Source organism: Scyliorhinus canicula, chromosome 4 (assembly GCF_902713615.1).
Source record: "Scyliorhinus canicula chromosome 4, sScyCan1.1, whole genome shotgun sequence".
NCBI lineage: Eukaryota > Metazoa > Chordata > Chondrichthyes > Carcharhiniformes > Scyliorhinidae > Scyliorhinus > Scyliorhinus canicula.
In genome coordinates, this window is record NC_052149.1 from 227,890,829 (window position 1) to 227,912,222 (window position 21,394).

Here is a 21,394-nt window from a genome sequence, read left to right on the forward strand (position 1 = left end):
TGAATCACAGCTCAGTGAGTGACCAGCCCTGAATCCCAGCTCAGTGAGTGACCAGCCCTGAATCCCAGCTCAGTGAGTGACCAGCCCTGAATCCCAGCTCAGTGAGGGACCAGCCCTGAATCCCAGCTCAGTGAGTGAGTGAGCAGCCCTGAATCCCAGCTCAGTGAGGGAACAGCCCTGAATCCCAGCTCAGTGAGTGAGGGACCAGCCCTGAATCCCAGCTCAGTGAGGGACCAGCCCTGAATCGCAGCTCAGTGAGTGAGGGCGCAGCCCTGAATCCCAGCTCAGTGAGTGACCAGCCCTGAATCCCAGCTCAGTGAGGGACCAGCCCTGAATCCCAGCTCAGTGAGTGAGGGACCAGCCCTGAATCCCAGCTCAGTGAGTGACCAGCCCTGAATCCCAGCTCAGTGAGTGACCAGCCCTGAATCCCAGCTCAGTGAGTGACCAGCCCTGAATCCCAGCTCAGTGAGGGACCAGCCCTGAATCCCAGCTCAGTGAGAGACCAGCCCTGAATCCCAGCTCAGTGAGTGAGGGCCCAGCCCTGAATCCCAGCTCAGTGAGTGACCAGCCCTGAATCCCAGCTCAGTGAGGGACCAGCCCTGAATCCCAGCTCAGTGAGTGAGGGACCAGCCCTGAATCCCAGCTCAGTGAGAGACCAGCCCTGAATCCCAGCTCAGTGAGAGACCAGCCCTGAATCCCAGCTCAGTGAGTGACCAGCCCTGAATTCCAGCTCAGTGAGTGACCAGCCCTGAATCCCAGCTCAGTGAGGGACCAGCCCTGAATTCCAGCTCAGTGAGTGAGGGACCAGACCTGAATCCCAGCTCAGTGAGTGAGGGCCCAGCCCTGACTCCCAGCTCAGTGAGGGACCAGCCCTGAATCCCAGCTCAGTGAGTGAGGGCCCAGCCCTGACTCCCAGCTCAGTGAGTGAGGGACCAGCCCTGAATCCTAGCTCAGTGAGTGACCAGCCCTGAATCCCAGCTCAGTGAGGGACCAGCCCTGAATCCCAGCTGAATGTGGGACCAGCCCTGAATCCCAGCTCAGTGAGTGACCAGCCCAGAATCCCAGCTCAGTGAGAGACCAGCCCCGAATCCCAGCTCAGTGAGTGAGGGACCAGCCCTGAATCCCAGCTCAGTGAGTGACCAGCCCTGAATCCCAGCTCAGTGAGTGAGGGACCAGCCCTGAATCCCAGCTCAGTGAGGGACCAGCCCTGAATCCCAGCTCAGTGAGAGACCAGCCCTGAATCCCAGCTCAGTGAGGGACCAGCCCTGAATCCCAGCTCAGTGAGTGACCAGCCCTGAATCCCAGCTCAGTGAGTGACCAGCCCTGAATCCCAGCTCAGTGAGTGAGGGACCAGCCCTGAATCCCAGCTCAGTGAGGGACCAGCCCTGAATCCCAGCTCAGTGAGAGACCAGCCCTGAATCCCAGCTCAGTGAGGGACCAGCCCTGAATCTCAGCTCAGTGAGTGACCAGCCCTGAATCCCAGCTCAGTGAGAGACCAGCCCTGAATCCCAGCTCAGTGAGTGAGGGACCAGCCCTGAATCCCAGCTCAGTGAGTGACCAGCCCTGAATCCCAGCTCAGTGAGTGAGGGACCAGCCCTGAATCCCAGCTCAGTGAGTGACCAGCCCTGAATCCCAGCTCAGTGAGTGAGTGACCAGCCCTGAATCCCATGTGAGTTATTTATTCCTTGTTGAAGATTGTACCCTGCAGTAACTCTGCCAACACGAGGTTGAGGTGTGACAGGGTGTGCTGTCAACTGTTATTTCTCACTGCAGTTGAATAAAACCTCAGTTTTTTTTTGATGAGTGATGTTTGCTGACTGGCGTTCTCGAATCTAAAGATTGGAGAATTGGTGAAAAATCTGATTAGTTGATAAAATGATGGGCAGAATGCAAAGTGTGTCTTGGTATCTCACTGCCTTACATCCGTTCTGTGACCACGACACCTTAGCAGCTTTATGGAATAAACAAAAATTCTAGCTGTTCAATCTCAGAGAAAAAGAAACTTGCATTTAGAGTTCCCAATTCTTTTTTTCCCATATACGGGCCAATTTAGTGTGGCCAATCCCCCTAACCTGCACATTTGTGGGGGTGAGAACCACGCAGACACGGGGAGAATGTGCAAACTACACACGGACGGTGACCCGGGGCCGGAATCGTACCCGGGTCCTCAGCGCCGCGAGGCTATAGTGCTAACCACTATGCCACCCTGATGCCCTTGAGTAAAACAAACTTACATTTCTATAGTGCCCTTGGCAACCTGGATGTCCAAAAGCACATTGGAAGCAATGAAGTGTTGTCACTAATGTAAGAAACCTGGCAGCCAATTTCAGCACAGTAAGCTCCCATTTACAGCAATGTGATCAATCATCAGAACATCTCCTCTTGTCATAGAGGTTGAGGAGTAAATTTTGGGACCAGGACACAGGGGAGAACTCATCTCGTCTTCCTTGAATAGTGTCCTGGGATGTGTTTCATCCAAATGAGAGAACACATGGGGCCTTGGATCAATGCTTCATCTGAATGGAAGACCCTTGGACAGTGCAATGCTCTCTCAGTACTACCTCTCTGATAATACACCATTCCCTCAGTGCAGCACTCCCTCAGTACTGACCCTCTGACAGTGCAGCACTCCCTCAGTACTGACCCTCTGACAGTGCAGCACTCCCTCAGTACTGCCCCTCTGACAGTGCAGCACTCCCTCAGTACTGCCCCTCAGACAGTGCAGCACTCCCTCAGTACTGACCCTCTGACAGTGCAGCACTCCCTCAGTACTGACCCTCTGACAGTGCAGCACTCCCTCAGTACTGACCCACTGACAGTGAGGCACTCCCTCAGTACTGACCCTGTGACAGTGCAGCACTCACTCAGTACTGACCCTCTGACTGTGCAGCACTCCCTCAGTACTGACCCTCTGACAGTGCAGCTCTCCCTCAGTACTGACCCTCTGACAGTGCAGCACTCCCTCCGTACTGACCTTCTGACAGTACAGCACTCCCTCAGTACTGACCCTCTGACAGTACAGCACTCCCTCAGTACTGACCTTCTGACAGTACAGCACTCCCTCAGTACTGACCCTCTGACAGTACAGCACTCCCTCAGTACTGACCCTCTGACAGTGCAGCACTCCCTCAGTACTGACCCTCTGACAGTGCAGCACTCCCTCAGTACTGACCCTCTGACAGTGCAGCACTCCCTCAGTACTGAACCTCTGACAGTGCAGCACTCCCTCAGTACTGACCCTCTGACAGTACAGCACTCCCTCAGTACTGACCCTCTGACAGTGCAGCACTCCCTCAGTACTGACCCTCTGACAGTGCAGCACTCCCTCAGTACTGACCTTCTGACAGTACTGCACTCCCTCAGTACTGACCCTCTGACAGTACAGCACTCCCTCAGTACTGTCCCTCGGACAGTGCAGCACTCCCTCAGTACTGACCCTCTGACAGTGCAGCACTCCCTCAGTACTGACCCTCTGTCAGTGCAGCACTCCCTCAGTACTGACCCTCTGACAGTGCAGCACTCCCTCGATACTGCCCCTCCGACAGTGCAGCACTCCCTCAGTACTGACCCTCTGACAGTGCAGCACTCCCTCAGTACTGACCCTCTGACAGTGCAGCACTCCCTCAGCACTGACCCTCTGACAGTGCAGCACTCCCTCAGCACTGACCCTCTGACAGTGCAGCACTCCCCCAGTACTGTCCCTCTGGCCAGTTTTAGCCTTAATTCTGGGTAATAACTGCTGGATTTGAATGGATTGTTGCTCTTGTCTGAATTGTAATCGGGCTGTGAATATCCAGCGATTAACCTTCAGCTCTCTGACATCATTGCTTTTATATTTGGTTTCAGGTCGTTTAGTAAACAGAGAGCTGCAATTGAGAAGGAATATGGTCAGGTAAGTGCCATGTCACTGGACTGGAGGAACAATGCTCCTTCGGAAGAGTCTTTGGAAAATAAATGCATTTTTAGGAGCAGAGAAAAGCCTGTGCCTTTTATCTCGGTCGATAACCCCCACTCTGCACCTCCCCACCCTCAACCTACCCACCTTCTCTCCATTTCGCCCAATCCACACTCTTCAGGAAGCCTCTATTGTCTTTGCTGTCAGAACCTTTTGTCTTACCCACATCAGGAGAAATCCAAGAGTATCAAATTTCAAACCATGGCAGCAGGAGAAAGGGTTTGACAAGTCGTTGCCTCAGCAACATGCCTCTCTAATCGGCAAGATTCAAGTTCTGCACCATCACTGCAGCTAACTGTCTTTGCAATTACCCCATTTGCGCTTCAATGTGGTTCTTGCGTAGCAGAATATAATAGCAGGAGTGTTTTGCTACAGTTGATGGACCGAATGGCCTCCTTCTGCACTGTAGGGATTCTATGATTCTCTCACAGGGTTGTGAATCATTTTCAAGCTCTCTTCTCCAGAGAGCAGTGGAGGCAGGCTCAATAAATATGTATATGGCAGAGGTATATAGATTCTTGACTAACAAGGGAGTCAAAGGTTATCGGGAGTAAGCAGAATGTGCCTCAATGGAGCAGGCTCGAGGGGCAGAATGGCCCCACCTAGGGTGACATGTGGTGCAGTGGTTCGCACTGGGACTGCGGGGCTGAGGACCCAGGTTCGAATCCCAGCCCTCGGTCACTATCCGTGTGGAGTTTGAACATTCTCCACGTGTCTGCGTGGGTTTCACTCCCACAACCCAAAGATGTGCTGGTTGGGTGGATATGCCACACTAAATTGCCCCTTAATTGGAAAAAAAATAATTGGGTACTCTAAATTAAAAAAAAAAAAGAATGGCCCTTCGTACGTATGATTGTTTATCCTATTGTTCATTGTCACTCTCTCAATGTTGATTGATAACTCAAGTGAGTTTTTCACATGATGGAACACCCTTTCACACTAAAGCTCTCGGTGCTGGTACGTAGGTGGAATCTGCCTCAGCCTCTTGAACCAGAGCTATTTCCTTGACGGTATCTCTCAGTGGCAGTTTGTTATTGCCGTCCACTGTAGATTCTCGCTCAAGTAATACATTTGAATCTGAGATCAATGGATTTTTTGCTAACCAAGGTTATTCAGGAATACGGAGCCAGAGTACATGGCTGGAGTTAGAACATATGTCATCTTTGATCTCATTGTGTGGTGGAACATTAACCGAGATATAGTGACTTCCTCCTATTCCTTTTACTCAAGGTGACTATTCACACCATTGCACGGACATCAGCACGTGTCCCTTCTGGTCATTCTTCGGCCATTTGCGGGAGTTTTCACACAGTTTGGGATCCCGGCCTAGCCCATTTCCGTGCTCACATGGCCAGTTGTCTCCAGCAGAATGTTCCGGACAGAATTCCTGACTGATCATGTGTTCCCTGATGTGACGGGCAGCCTCTCTGCTGCCCCACTATCGCTGGGCTCTACTTAGGGATTGTCATCCTGCGTGTGGTTCAGTCCACGCTTGGGGAAAATGGAGAGTGACTGTAACTTCGCAGTCTGCATTCTGCTCCACATAACACCCTCTTAATGCTGTCTAATTGTCCGCCCACCCTCAGCCACTCCTGCTTGCTCCCTCGTTCACTCTCAATTTCTCTCTCGGTCCTTTAGTTTGCCAACTTGGTTCGAATGAGGTTTCAAAACCCAACCCTTCACCAGAACGTCAACAGCTTTAAATGAAATGAAAATCGCTTATTGTCACGAGTAGGCTTCAATGAAGTTACTGTGAAAAGCCCCTAGTCGCCACATTCCGGCGCCTGTTCGGGGAGGCTGGTACGGGAATTGAACCCGCACTGCTGGAGCACTTGGGGAGATTCCAGATGAATTCAAACAGAAACCAGCAATGGGAACAAATGACCTTTCTCCCCTTCTGAAGGACGTTGCAGAATTTGCTACCAAACGTCGCTGCTTTAATGAGAGTTTCTTTTAGCTGAAGAATGTGAGGGTTTGTCGGATCAGGCAATCTTGCTGGATCCTGCAGCTCCACATTTTGTATTGCAGAATATTCCAGCACAGGGGGGACCCTTCCGCCCATCGTGTACATGTCACCTTTTTGAAGAGCCATCCAATTAGTCCCAACCCCGCTTCCCTTTCCCCACAGACTTGCCTACTTTGCTTTTACGAATATTCATCCAATTCGCCTTTGAAAGTTATTGTTGACTCTGCTTCCAATGCCCTTTCACATAGAACATTCCAGATCATCATAACTCATTCCATATGGTTTCACTCTGTTTTTCATTACCAATTGTTTCCTCTGGTTTCCAGCCTTCCCGAGAGCAAATGCAGGATATTTCTTATTGATGCGATCAATGTTCTTCATGATTTTGAATACCTGGTATTAAATCTCCCCTTTACCTTTTCTGCTGTGAGGAACGTAACTCCAGTCTTTTTGCACAACTGAAGTCCCCTCAGGTCTGATACTATTTGACTGGATGCAGAGGATGTTGCCTGGTCTGGAGGGTGTTAGCTATGTGGAGAGGCTGAATAGACTCGGGCTGTTTTCATTAGAGCGACAGAGGTCGAGGGGTGACCTGATAGAGGTCTACAGGATTATGAGGGGCATGAATAGAGTGGATGGGCAGGCACTCTTTCCCAGGGTGGAGGGGTCAGTCACTAGGGGGCAAAAGTTTAATGTTGATGGAGCAAAGTTTAGAGGAGATGTGCGAAGCAGGTGTTTTTACACCGAGGGTGGTGAGTGCCTGGAACGCGCTGCCAGGGGAGGTTGTGGAAGCAGATACATTAACGGCGATCAAAAGGCATCTTGACAAACACATGGGTAGGATGGGTATAGAGGGATACGGCAATAGGAAGTGCTGAGGGTTTGGGCCAAGGGTGGTATCATGACCAGTACAGGCTTGGAGGGCTGCAGGGCCTGTGCCTGTTCTGTATTGTCCTTTTATTATTGGATGGTCCATAATATGACTCGGGACACAAGAACAGGAGTAGGCCAATAGACACACAGACAGGGATAGGTTTCGGAGAGGGGTAAGAGATGGGAGCAGGGTTCAGATTGGGGGAGAGATTTGTTGTGGGCCAGGGTTTAGAGAACCCCAAACTGTATCATGGAATTCACCTGACCCACAACTTTTACTAGATTGAGTTATGGGGAGCACACGGCCCACTCTACAGGTGTGGTACAGCAGAAATGGAAAAGCATTTTTTAAAGCAAAACAATGTTTATTCTATGAACTCAAGTTAACCTTTTTAAAACATACAGTGAACATCATACATGAATTCAAATACAACCCCCAAAGAATACAGCACTAAGTAATCCTTTAAGCTTTCCTTTTCACATCCATAAGACTTAAAACACATTTTACCAGAAGCACATCAGGTTAAAGTCACTACCGTTATTAGTTTTAAATCACCGATTTACAGTCTTTAGATTACAGAGAGAGCCTCTAATACACCTTCTGGCTGTGACTGCAGCTATCCAGCTCTGAAAACGAAACTAAAACACACCCTGCAGCAAACAGCCTAAAACAAAAGTAAAAATAACTGAGAGCCCAGCTCCACCCACCCTCTGACATCACTGCAGTAATAAACACCCATTTCTTAAAGGTACTCTCACTACAGATATTTATATACACACCCATTTATAAACACCCATTTCTTAAAGGTACTTGCAAACATGACAGAGTGGAAGATGGTTTGGAATGGGAGGAGGATGGAAACTGGGCTTGGGGTGAGGGAAGAGGTAGTGAGAAGGGTTTGGAATGGAGGAGGGGGACGGAAAGTGTGTTTAAGGTGGGGAGAGGACAAGAAGGGGATTGTAATTGGGGGAGGGGACATAGGAGGGTCTTCTCAAGCTGGGGGGGCCTGTTTTCCTTCTTGTGATCCCAACTCCATTTGTTTATTTTGACTTGAAGTGCGCAGAAGGAGTTTCACCCTCAGAATTCTTGTCTTGAGAGATCTGCAGAAGGAAATTGACTTCACTCGCAGTGTGAGGTTGGTTCATTTGACCCTCTGTATCTCCTCGATTTGCGGTAATGACACACTGATGTAGACTTGGAACTCTGCCACGATCTCCTCTTAAATTATGGGCGAGTTCAGAGTTGTACGGAATCTAAATGGCACTTTCTGACGGTGAGAAGGGGAAAAGTCAGCTTCTGATCATTATCCAGCGACTACAATGGAATATTTGTAGGTCCTTGTGTGGCATTTTGAACCTTCGCTCGCAGCTATCACCATATGAGCTGCACTTTATAAAGCATTGTGTAAAATCCGACAAGCTTTGTTGATACAGAGTAGGGGTGAGGTAACCTCTTCGATCACTCGCATTTGCCCAGTCTTAAGGAAGTTGTTGAGTAATCAGACAGTGACTGTCCCTTGGCAACGAGCCAGAAAGTGAGCAATCCATCAACGCCTCCTCCCCCAGACCCCACAACCCTCGAAATCCTACGTCAGTGGTTAATAATAATACCAAAAGCAGACTTTAAAATTATGAAAGGGTTGAGGGGTTGGACAAGGAGGAGACCGTTCTATCTGTGTAAGAGACCAGAACTATAGGGGCATCAACTTCAAGCAGTCAGTAGTAAACCCAATTGTGAACACAGGAGTAACGTCTTTCCCCAGAGAGCGGGCGAGAATGTGGAACTCGCTCCCACAAGGAGAGTGGAGGCAGTGAGCAAAGATGCACTTAAGGGGAAGCTGGGTAAACACACGACGGAGAAAGACATGTTTGAATATCCTGCTAAAGAGTGTGGTGGGGGCACATTCAATCGTGACTTTCAAACACAAATTGGATAGTTATTTGAAGAGAGAACATTTTCAAGACTTGGTGTAAAAGGTGCGGGAGCGCGACGAGCTGAGTGGCTCCTGCAGGGAGCCAACAGGGTCACGATGAGCTGAACGACCTCCTTCTGTGCTGTAACTATTCTCTGATTGGGATGGGACTGTTCAACCATCTGTGTTCACAAAGTATTTGTTCCTGTTCCTGCTTGCCCCTTGAGAAGGTAGTAGTGAGGCGCCTTCTTGAACCGCTGCATTCTGTGTGGTGATGGAACTTGCCCAGGGTGGTTAGCCAGGGTAGTTGTAAAACAGAGCGTCCTGCAGTGGGGGGGAGGCGGTGGGTGCTGGCTTCCTGTGCAAGCTTCTTGTGATGATACAAACCCTTGAGGATTAGCTGCCAGCTCCTAGCCATCCACCAGGAGCCATGGGGCTACGCTGGCAGTGGTCCCTGTGTTGTTCCTCGTATCTTAATAAAGCTCGCAGTCTCAAGTGTGGAGAAGATGCTTTATTGTGGGTTCGTTCAGTTTCCAGAGCTCGACCTAGAACTACCTTCCAGTGCTAACTACCAGCTATGCTTGCTGTGTGTGCTTACCAGCCCGCCTGCTGTGAAGAGTGTGTCCTCACTTCCTGTCCTGATGTATTTATATGGCTCTCCCGTGCTCCCTCTAGTGGTCGCTCAGTTGTGTTGCATCTGGTTAACTTGTGATCACCACATCCCCCTTTTTCTCTTAACATATTTTCTGAACATCGTTAAAGAAAATTGTATATCCTGTCCCAGTGTATTTATAGCTCTCCCGCTCGTGTTTGCTCTGTTGTTTTTGTATCTGGTCAATCTACGATCACCACATCCCCCTCTTTCTCATTACATAGTTTCTGTACATCATTAAGGAAAATTATACAAAACAGTAACTTATGATATGCGTATCTATACAAGTGATGATGCTATTGCCTTAGTTAACAAAGCCAATGTATTTATATGTCCAAACTTAATAAACACATTTATGAGTCCAAACTTGATGAATTTGTTCAGAGCTTTTTTTTTTTCTGTTTGTTGTTGATGACGTGGTGATATTGATATTGCAAGTCCGCTGTGAATGTTGTTGGTGTTCCTTGTTATCTTAAGTACCCAATGCGTCATCCCGAGGTGTTTGCATGGTCACATCACTGATGTTGACTGGCATGGACTTTTTTCTGTGCTTGTGGTGTTGATTTATTGTCTCATCCGCCTTGGATGCTGGTGTGCTTTGCCATTGTGTACAAGTCGTTGTTTCATTGCTGTTGTTTCTGTCGTTCCTGTTTTTGTTGTTTCCGTTGCCGTACTTGTCGCTGTTTTTGTCGTTTCCGTCTTTGTTGTTGTCGCTATCTTTGCTCCTGACTTTGTTGTGTTTGTTGCCATTCTTGTTGTTTCTGTCTCTGTCGTTGTTGCTATCTTTGTTCCTGACTTTGTTGTGTTTGTTGCCATTCTTGTTGTTTCTGCCTCTGTCGTTGTCGCTATCTTTGTGCCTGACGTTGTTGTTTGTCTTGTTGCGCTTCATGTTGCTTTTATTCTTGCTGTTGTCGTTCTCGTTTCTGCTGTGCTTCTTGCTATTGTTGTTTGTCTTGTCGCGCTTCATGTTGCTTTTCTTCTTGCTGTTGTCGTTCTCGTTTCTGCTGTGCTTCTTGCTATTGTTGTTGGTCTTGTCGCGCTTCATGTTGCTTTTCTTCTTGCTGTTGTCGTTCTCGTTTCTGCTGTGCTTCTTGCTATTGTTGTTGGTCTTGTCGCGCTTCATGTTGTTTTTGTTCTTGCTGTGTTTCTTTTGACTTTTGTTTTTCTTGTTATACTCTATGAGTGTCCCGAGTGGATAATTTGAGTCATTGAGCATTCCGTCTCGCGAGTGGTGCGAATGATCTGATGTGCAGGTGCAGGTGACATCAATCAGTTGTGGAGAATTGGATTCCGCATCTTTGCTTTCTTGGTGCTCGTCTTCCGGAGTCAAAGTCTTCTCGATTACATTTGACGCGGTGTCTGTGGACTCTCGGCGCTCCTCTTCTGGAGTCCAAATCTGCATGATTTCAGTTGACGTGGTTTCTCTAGACTCTTGGTGCTCCGCTTCTGGAGTTAAAATCTTCATGATTTCTGTTGATGTTATCTCACTGGACTCCAGGTGCTCCTCTTCTGGAGTCAAAATCTGCATGTTTTCTTTCTGTGTGATGTCTCTGGACTCCAGGTGCTCCTCTTCTGGAGTCAGAATCTGCATGGTTTCTTTCGGCATTGTCTCTGTGGACTCCAGGAGCTCCTCTTCTGGAGTCAAAATCTGCATGTTTTCTTTCGGCATCGTCTCTCTGGACTGTTGGGTGGCCCGACTCTGTGCTTCTGTACAGACAAGCTGAGAACTGTCAGTCTCACTGTGATCCTGTACGTCGAGTGCGAGCACCTTGTCACTGTTTTCGCTCTGTGCTTCGGTACAGACAAGCTGAGAACTGTCAGTCTCACTGTGATCCTGTACGTCGAGTGCGAGCACCTTGTCACTGTCTTCGCATGCAGTGGGCAGAGGTGCATTGTCTTCTTCTTGTTCCTGTGAGCGTGTTGGCCTTTCATAGTCCGCTCTTTCTTCTTGTTCCTGTGAGCGTGTTGGACTTTCATAGTCGGCTCTTTCTTCTTGTTCCTGTGAGCGTGTTGGACTTTCATAGTCCGCTCTTTCTTCTTGTTCCTGTGAGCTTGGTAGACTTTCATAGTCTGCTTGCGGTTGCTCAGGTACAGCGGGTTTACCTTCATGGTCTTGTTCATGCTTGGTGTCCGCCCGGGAGTGTTTGCTTGCATCCCTGTTGGCGTCTTTCATCACTCGCACTGTGGAGCCTGTCATCGCTCGCTCCGTGGAGTCTTCCTGTGCTCTCTGTGTGGCGTCGTCTTTGTCTTGGGTATTGCTGTCATCCAATGTATCGACGAGCTGCCATGGCACCATGGTGTTGGATTCATCCACCATGAGTAGAGTCGTGTTGAGCTTTGCAACGGTGTCGCTGATGCTGTGATCAGCATGTCCAAATAACTCCTCCATGTCTGAGTAGTATTCTTTGAAACCCATTTCACCTTCGTTGGCTTCTTCTACCACGAGTTGATTCGTGTTGAACTTTGCGACCGTGTCGCTGATGCTGTGATAAGCATATCTGACTGACTCAGCCATGTCTGAGTAGTATTCTCCGAAAACCAAATCATCCTGGTTGGATTCTTCTACCACGAGTTGATTCGTGTTGAACTTTGCGACCGTGTCGCTGATGCTGTGATAAGCATATCCGACTGACTCAGCCATGTCTGAGTAGTATTCTTCGAAAACCAAATCATCCTGGTTGGATTCTTCTACCACGAGTTGATTCGTGTTGAACTTTGCGACCGTGTCGCTGATGCTGTGATAAGCATATCCGACTGACTCAGCCATGTCTGAGTAGTATTCTTCGAAAACCAAAGCATTTTGGTTGGATTCATCTACCACGAGTTGGTTCGTGTTGAACTTTGCGACCGTGTCGCTGATGCTGTGATAAGCATATCCGACTGACTCAGTCAGGTCTGAGAGGTAATCGTCGAAAAACAAATCATCTTTTGTTGTTTCGGAATTCTTTTTGTTCGCTTCACTGTGTGTGGTGAAGGCAGCTTTTTCCAAGGTTTTGTGCAAGTTGTTTTTCACTGTTGGTTTAAGTTCAGGCGTTTTTTTGTGTTCTGAGGCAAGAAAATTTGGTTTTACCACTTTAAGTGTCTTGTTTTCAATTTTCGGGCATTTCCCTTTTAAGTGGGCGTGGTCAGGATTCTCAGACGTCATGACGTCACGCGTAGGAACGACTTGCACATGCGCAAATCGGCTTTCTTTCCTTGTGCGGTTCGGTGTCCATTGCGCATGCGCGGCTTGCGCATGCGCATGACGGTCCGCGACGAAGACTTTTTTTGACTGCGCATGCGCGGCTTGCGCATGCGCATAACGATCCGCGACGCGATCTTTTGTAAACTGCGCATGCGCGACTTCCGGTTCCGGCGCATGCGCGACTTCCGGTTCCGGCGCATGCGCAACTTCCGGTTCCGGCGCATGCGCAGACGCGATTTGTAGTTCTTTGCTTACCAGAGACTGCAAAATGTGCTCCGACGCCATTTTATCGCGGATTTCAGCGTTTTTTCTTTCTAAAAGTTGTAAGTTACCTTTTCTTTCCGATCTGGACTGGATTTCAGCGTTTTGGCTTTGTGAAAAATTCATGTTATTTCTTCTTTTTGATCTGTACTGTGCATTCGCGATTTCCTGATCTTTTTGTGATTTTTTAAGTCTTGCATCACTCAGTCTCTGTGCAGGTTGGACTGTGAGCATGCCTTGCTGTTCAAATTTCTCACAGTACTCTTCAAATTTGTTTAGTAACGTTTGTAAGCTGTTCCTGTCTTCACCTTTTGAGTGTTTAAATCCATTATACACTTTCTTATTGACAGGCCCTTCGATGAGAATTGCTATTTTAATTTTGTCTGAGGCGTCTGCTACATCATTAGCTATGAGATAAAAATCGAACATTTGTTTGAACCTTTTCCAGACATTTATTACATTACCAGTCGTGTCCAGCTGAGGTGGGTATCCATGCCACATCCTCGAATTAGCGATGTCTTCCCCAGTCAAATGTCCAGTAGGAGATTTCCATGCCATTTTGTGCTTTCTGTATCTGCAGCTGAGTTGTCCTGTCGTAAGCGTCTGAAATCACTCCTAGGTACCATGTGTTGTTCCTCGTATCTTAATAAAGCTCGCAGTCTCAAGTGTGGAGAAGATGCTTTATTGTGGGTTCGTTCAGTTTCCAGAGCTCGACCTAGAACTACCTTCCAGTGCTAACTACCAGCTATGCTTGCTGTGTGTGCTTACCAGCCCGCCTGCTGTGAAGAGTGTGTCCTCACTTCCTGTCCTGATGTATTTATATGGCTCTCCCGTGCTCCCTCTAGTGGTCGCTCAGTTGTGTTGCATCTGGTTAACTTGTGATCACCACAGTCCCAGTTGTTTCTTGTAGGGGGCTGAGTGCCTCTAATTAAACAGGTTAGAAACATACATAGACAATAGAAGCAGGAATAGGCTATGTGGCATTGGCGTCTGCTCCACCATTCATTCTGATCATGGCTGATCACCAAGTTCAATACCCTGATCCCACTTTACCCCCCATATCCCTTTAGCCCCAAGAGCTGTATCAAATTCCTTCTTGAAATTACACAGCATTTTGGCCTCAACTACTTTCTGTGGTAGTGAATTCTACAGATTCACCGCTCTCTGGGTGAAAAGATTTCTCCTCGTCTCAGTCCAAAAAGGTTTACCCCTTATTCTCAAACTATGACCCCTAGTTCTGGACTCGCCCACCATCGCGGATATTCTTAGGCTGCAGAAGGTCAGAGAAAGAGGTCACTGTTATTTGTCCCACGAGAACCACAGGGAAAGAATCATTGATCTCCCTGTGGGACCCGTGAAGTATGAGCCCCCCCCCCCAGGAAGGGGGCGGAGGTCAACTACCTGGGGCTCGTTAGGCTGGGGATAAAAGCAGGCTCAAATCGGGCCCTGGTGAGACCTACCCTCCCAGCCAGGTTTGCACTGGGAGTGAGATGCTGTAATAAGCCTGTCACTGTCAATGTGTAAGTAAATTCATCTTTGTTAATGGCAGCTTCGAGGACTTCCGGTTGCGGCTATGACCAGCTAAGTCGCACATTTGGCAGCTCCTGCGACAAAGGTGTTTAAGGGCCGATTGGAGGGCCCCGACGGTACTGTAAAGACGAATCCCGGTGGGGGAAGGCTCCCTGAGGAGAGTGAGACCAACTTTATGGTCGGTACTCGGAGAGGGGCGACAAAAAAAGCGGCAGCAGCTCCCCAAAAAAAGCGGGGGAAGAGGACCAAAATGGCGGCCGGTGGTGCACTAGAAGATTGGAGAAAATGGGCGGAGGAGCAGCAGGCCGCTCTCCTCCGGTGTTTTACGGAGCTGAAAGTGGAACTCTTAGAGTCCATGAACGCGACGACCACAAGGCTGATGGGGGCCCAGGCGACCCAAGAGGCGTCGATAAGAGAGCTGCAGCAGGAGATGGCGGTGAGGGAGGAGGAAGCCACGGTCCTCGTGGGAAAGGTGGAGGTGCACGAGGCACTCCACCTGAAATGGCAGAGCCGCTTTGAGGAGCTGGACACGCGAATGAGGCGGAAGAACTTGAGGATCCTGGGCCTAGCAGAAGGCCTGGAGGGGCCTGATCTCCCGAAATATGTAGCGGAGATGTTGAGCTCCCTGATGGGAGAGGGGGCCGGTCCATCGCCCCTGGAGCTGGAAGAAGCATATCGGGTCATGGCTAGGCGGCCTAGGGCAAGCGAGCCCCCGAGGGCGGTGCTGGTGCGGTTCCAGCGTCTCTGCGATCGGGAGAAAGTGCTGAGGTGGGCCAAGAGGGAGAAAAGCAGCAAATGGGAGAATTCGACGGTGCGGATATATCAGGACTGGAGTGCGGAGGTGGCAAAGCGGCGGGCCCGGTTTAACCGAACGAAGGCGGTGCTGCACGCAAAAAGGATCAAGTTTGGAATGCTGCAGCCAGCGCGCTTGTGGGTTACCTACAAGGACCAGCACCATTACTTTGAGACCCCAGAGGAGGCATGGACTTTTGTTCGGGAGGAAAAGCTGGACCTGAACTAGAACTTGGGAACGCCGGCGGTCGAGGCCGCCCGAGTACCCTTGACTGATCAAGTGGCCCATGTCTTTCTTAGGCCAGGTCGGAACTTGGTTAAAGTTGATGGATCGTTTGGTTTCTTTGAAACTTGTGTTATGGGGGGTTTCTTTGTTCCTTTTTGTGTGTCTCTTCCCGTTGCCAACTTCCCTTAATTATTGTTGTTGTAGGGGGGGCTTTTTTTACTGTTTTTTGATCTGTTCTTTAAGGGTTATGGTTACTGTTGGTTAAGTACGTTATTATTGGGTAGTTATTTAGTTATTTAGTTATGCAGGCATAGTTATGTATTTATGTATTTATTTGCGATTTGTTATTTATATTGTTATATTGTTAAGTTGGGGAGGCGGGACGGGGGGGGAGCAAGTGGGTTATGCGTGTTTTCTTTTTCTCTTTTTTCTTCCTCTCGTTTTAAGGGGGCTTTGTTATCGGTGTGGATGGGGACGGGGGTGGAATTGAAGATGGCGGGGTAGGGTGTGGCCGGGCGAAAGCGCGGGCTCTCCCCTGTTTCCCGCGCGCGGGACGGAGGAAGGGGGAGGAGAGAAGAGTGGGGTGTGGCCAGCAATGGCGGCTTTTCCCGCGCTGAAGCGGAGTCAGAGAGGGATGGCAAGGGGGGGGGAGGCCCCTCCCCCCCCACATCGGGAGGAGTCGGAGTGTGGCAGGGGCAGCCGGGTCAGCGAAAACCAGCTGACTCTCGGGAGTACGATGGTGGAGACACTGCGGCTAGGAGGGGTCCTAGCCAGGGGGGGGGGGGGGGGGGGGGAAGGGGGGTTAGGGGGGGGATACCGGGTTGCTGCTGGAAAGGCTGAGGACGGGAAGGGAAGAACGGGAGGAGAGAGGGGGGGGGCCATCGCCATGGGGAACGGGTCAGAAGGGGAGGGTCGACCCGGGGCGAACAGGGGACAGAACATGGCTAATAGACAGGGGAAAGGGACGGGTCGCTCCGCGACCCGGTTGATTACTTGGAATGTGAGGGGGCTGAACGGACCGGTCAAGAGATCAAGGGTTTTTTCACACCTAAAGGGACTGCAGGCGGATGTGGCAATGTTGCAGGAGACTCACTTGAGAGTAGTAGACCAGGTGCGCCTGAGAAGGGGGTGGGTGGGACAGGTGTTCCACTCAGGCTTGGACGCAAAGAACCGGGGGGTGGCGATTTTGGTGGGAAAGAGGGTGTCGTTCGTGGCGGCGCAGGTGGTAGCAGATAAGGAGGGTAGGTACGTGATGGTGAAGGGTAGGCTGCAGGGAGAGAATGTGGTGCTGGTAAATGTATATGCCCCGAATTGGGATGACGCGGGTTTTATGAGGCGCCTGTTGGGCCTCATTCCGGGTCTGGAGGCAGGAGGCCTGATCATGGCGGGGGACTTCAACACAGTGCTCGACCCTGGGCTGGACAGATCGAGTTCCAGGACGAATAGGAGGCCGGCAGCGGCGGAGGTGCTAAGGGGGTTCATGGAGCAGATGGGGGGGGGGTAGACCCTTGGAGATTTGGCAGGCCAAGGGCGAGGGAGTATTCTTTTTTCTCCCACGTCCACAGGGTGTACTCCAGAATAGACTTTTTTGTACTGAGCAGGGGGCTGATTTCGAGAGTGCAGGACACGGAGTACTCGGCCATTGCGATTTCGGACCATGCACCACACTGGGTAGAGGTAGAACTGGGGGTAGCACGGGACCAGCGCCCGCTGTGGCGCCTGGATGTGGGGCTGCTGGCGGACGATGAGGTGTGCGGAAGGGTCCGGAAGGGCATTGAGAGATATCTGGGCACGAACGACACGGGCGAGGTGAAGGTGGGGGTAGTATGGGAGGCCCTGAAAGCAGTGATCAGAGGAGAGCTGATCTCCATAAGGGCACACAGAGAAAGGCAGGAGAGGGAGAGACTGGTGGGGGAACTTATAGAAGTGGACAGGAGATATGCGGAGACACCAGAGGAGGGGCTGTTGAGGGAGCGGCGCAGTTTACAGGCCCAGTTTGACCTACTGACCACTAGGAAGGCGGAGACGCAATGGAGAAGGGCACAGGGTGCGGTCTATGAGTACGGGGAAAAGGCGAGCAGGATGCTAGCACACCAGCTGCGCAAGCGAGATGCAGCCAGAGAGATTGGGGGAGTGAGAGAGAAGGGAGGGAACGTAGTGCAGAAGGGGCAAGAGGTGAACGGGGTCTTCAGGGATTTCTACAGGGAATTGTACCGGTCTGAGCCGCCCAGGGGGAGGGGGGGAATGGAGAACTTCCTCGATAGATTGAGGTTCCCAAAGGTCCAGGAGGAACGGGTGGAGGGGCTGGGGGCGCCGATAGAGCTGCAGGAACTAGTTAAAGGGATAGGCCAGATGCAGGCGGGGAAGGCGCCGGGGCCGGATGGGTTCCCGGTGGAATTTTATAAGAAGTATGTGGACTTGGTGGGTCCAGTGCTGGTGCGAGCCTTCAATGAGGCGCGAGAGGGGGGGGCTCTGCCCCCGACAATGTCACAGGCCCTGATCTCCTTGATCCTGAAGCGGGACAAAGACCCTGTACAGTGCGGACCCTATAGGCCTATCTCCCTCTTGAATGTAGATGCCAAACTGTTGGCAAAGGTCCTGGCAACCAGAATAGAGGATTGTGTGCCAGGGGTAATCCATGAGGACCAGACGGGTTTCGTAAAGGGACGACAACTTAATACAAATGTCTGGAGGCTGTTGAATGTAATTATGATGCCAGCAGTGGAGGGGGAGGCTGAGATAGTGGTAGCACTGGATGCGGAGAAGGCATTCGATAGGGTGGAGTGGGAATACCTGTGGGAGACGCTGGAACGGTTTGGGTTTGGGGAGGGATTTATCAAGTGGGTGAAGCTGCTGTATTCGGCCCCGATGGCGAGTGTGGTTACAAACGGGAGGAGGTCGGAGTATTTTGGGCTCCATCGAGGTACCAGGCAGGGATGCCCCCTATCCCCCTTACTATTTGCATTAGCGATCGAACCGTTGGCGATGGCACTGAGGGGTTCACGGGGTTGGAGAGGACTGACAAGGGGAGGGGAGGAGCATCGGGTATCACTCTATGCGGATGATTTGTTGTTGTATGTGGCGGATCCGGAAGGGGGAATGCCGGAGGTAATGGAAATACTAGCGGAGTTTGGGGACTTTTCGGGATATAAATTAAATGTGGGTAAAAGTGAGGTCTTTGTGATACACCCGGGAGATCAGGGGGAGGGAATTGGGCGGCTCCCCTTTAGGAGAGCAGTAAAGAGCTTCAGGTACTTGGGGGTGCAGGTGGCAAGGAACTGGGGGACCCTCCACAAGCTGAACTTTTCAAGGCTGGTGGAGCAGATGGAGGAGGAGTTCAAGAGGTGGGACATGGTACCGCTGTCGCTAGCAGGGAGGGTGCAGTCAGTCAAAATGACGGTCCTCCCGAGGTTCTTGTTTCTGTTCCAGTGCTTGCCCATCTTCCTCCCCAGGGCCTTCTTCAAGAAGGTAACTAGCAGCATTATGGGCTATGTGTGGGCGCATGGCACCCCTAGAGTGAGAAGGATTTTCTTGGAACGGAGTAGGGACAGTGGAGGATTAGCGCTACCCAATCTTTCCGGATACTACTGGGCGGCGAACGCATCGATGGTGCGCAAGTGGGTGATGGAGGGGGAGGGGGCAGCTTGGAAACGTATGGAGAGGGCGTCCTGCGGCAATACAAGCCTGGGGGCGCTAGTAACGGCACCATGGCCGCTCCCCCCCACAAGGTATACCACGAGTCCGGTAGTGGCGGCCACCCTTAAAATCTGGGGGCAGTGGAGGCGACACAGGGGGGAAGTGGGGGGTCTGATGGCGGCGCCACTGAGAGGGAACCACAGATTTGTCCCGGGGAACACTGGCGGGGGATTCCAGAGCTGGCACAGGGCGGGCATCAGGCAACTGAGGGACATGTTCATAGAGGGGAGGTTTGCGAGCCTGGGAGAGCTGGAGGAGAAATTTGAGCTCCCCCCGGGGAACACGTTTAGATACCTGCAGGTGAAGGCATTTGCCAGACGACAGGTGGAAGGATTCCCCTTGCTTCCCGATGGAGGGGCGAGTGATAGGGTGCTGTCAGGGGCCTGGGTCGGAGAAGGGAAGGTCTCGGACATCTACAAAATAATGCAGGAGGTGGAGGAGGTACCGATAGAGGAGCTGAAAGACAAGTGGGAAGCGGAGCTGGGAGAGCAGATAGAAGATGGGACATGGGCGGATGCCCTAGAGAGGGTCAATTCGTCGTCGTCGTGCGCAAGGTTGGGCCTCATCCAATTTAAAGTGCTGCACAGAGCCCATATGACGGGGACTAGGATGAGTCGGTTCTTCGGGGGGGAGGACAGGTGTGTTAGGTGTTCGGGAAGCCCTGCGAACCATGTACATATGTTCTGGATGTGTCCGGCACTGGAAGAGTTCTGGGAGGGGGTGGCGGGGACGGTGTCGAGAGTGGTGGGAACCAGGGTCAAACCAGGGTGGGGGCTGGCGATTTTTGGGGTTGGGGTGGAGCCAGGAGTGCAGGAGGCAAGGGAGGCCGGAATATTGGCCTTTGCGTCCTTGGTAGCTCGGAGAAGGATCTTGATTCAGTGGAGGGACACAAGGCCACCAAGCGTTAACACCTGGTTAAACGACATGGCAAGCTTCATCCAATTGGAAAGAATCAAATTCGCCCTGAGAGGGTCGGTACAGGGGTTCTTCCGGCGGTGGCAGCCCTTCCTTGACTTTCTGGATCAGAGATAGGAACCGGAGGCCGAAACAGCAGCAACCCGGGGAGAAAAGGGGGGGGGGATAGCAACGAAGGGAGCACGTCAGCGGGGGGTCGCGGGCAAGGACTGCCCGAGGCCATCGGCAGAAAGGGAAAAACGGTTTGGTTGCTAGACTGATAGCGCGGAGGGGGGGGGGGGGGGAGGGAGGGTGGGGGGGTGCGCGCGGGGGAGGGCGTGGGGAGGTTTTTCCAGGGGGGACTTGTGGTGTTATAATTTAAAATGTAATAGGGGTAAATGTTTGTATCGAAAAATTTCAATAAAAATTATTTAAAAAAAAAGTTAATGACAGCTTCCTTATGAGTTATCATAGTCGCCAAGCCTGATTGGATGTATTGTTGGAGTTCTCATCATGTGACCTCCAACCACCTCATTTCCAAAATGTTTTACAATTAATATTGGAGGAGACAGTGACGTGGTAGGAATGTCACTGAACCGGAAATCCAGAGGCCCAGGCTGATGGTCTGGGGTCATGGGTTCAAATCCCACCACGGCAGCTGGTGGAATTGAATTTCAATGAATAAATCTGGAATATAAAACTAGTGTCAGTAATGGTGATCAAGAAACTATCATCGATCCAGGTAAAAATCCATCTGGTTCTCTAAAGTCCCTTGAGGGAAGGAAATCTGCCATCCTTGCCCGGTCTGGCCTACATGTGACTCCAGACCCCACAGCGATGTGGTTGACTCTTAACTGCCCCTCGGAAATGGCCGAGCGAGACACTCAGTTCAAGGGCAATTAGGGTTAGGGTGCAAATGCTGACCCAGCCAGCGATGTCCATATACCAAATTAGCTCAATGGACCAATGAAAATAACACTCTTTATTAAAGTCCCCACAATCTTTCTCCCGGGCCACAGTATTGTCCTTGGAGGCTAATCTTTAATTCCGGCAGGGAAGTTCTGGAAGGCTGGCTATCCTGTGCAGGACGCCACATAATCTCCGGTGATTCTATCGGCTTTGGAGTAGATCAAATTTTGAATGCAAGTCAGGTTTCATTCCCCTCTGGGGTCAAAACGAATTTGGATTTAAAAAAATGTATAATCTTTATTGTCACATGTAGGCTTACATTAACACTTTAACTAAGTTACTGTGAAAAGCCCCGGGTCGCCACACTCCGGCGCCTGTTCGGGTACACGGAGGGCGAATTCAGAATGTCCAAAAGATTTAGATTTATTGTCACGTGTACCGAGGTTCAGTGAAACGTATTGTTCTGCGTACAGCCCAGACAGGTCGTTCCATACATGAAAAACATAGGACATACGATAAATACACAATGTTAGTACATAGACA

The 21,394-nt window shown here is 50.7% G+C and overlaps 1 protein-coding gene across 4 annotated transcripts in view; it reads left to right on the forward strand.

Annotated features, from left to right (window-relative positions):
- LOC119965424 (F-BAR and double SH3 domains protein 2-like) overlaps positions 1-21,394 on the forward strand; it is a 105,399-nt gene that overhangs the window by 13,121 nt on the left and 70,884 nt on the right. For all 4 annotated transcript variants that reach the window (XR_005460512.1, XR_005460513.1, XM_038796190.1 and 1 more), the window contains exon 3: positions 3,847-3,892. Coding sequence is in view for 2 of the 4 variants with exons in the window: in XM_038796190.1 (XP_038652118.1) it covers positions 3,847-3,892 (46 nt within the window). In the remaining 2 variants the exon portion in view is untranslated. The remainder of the gene's footprint in view (positions 1-3,846; positions 3,893-21,394) is intronic.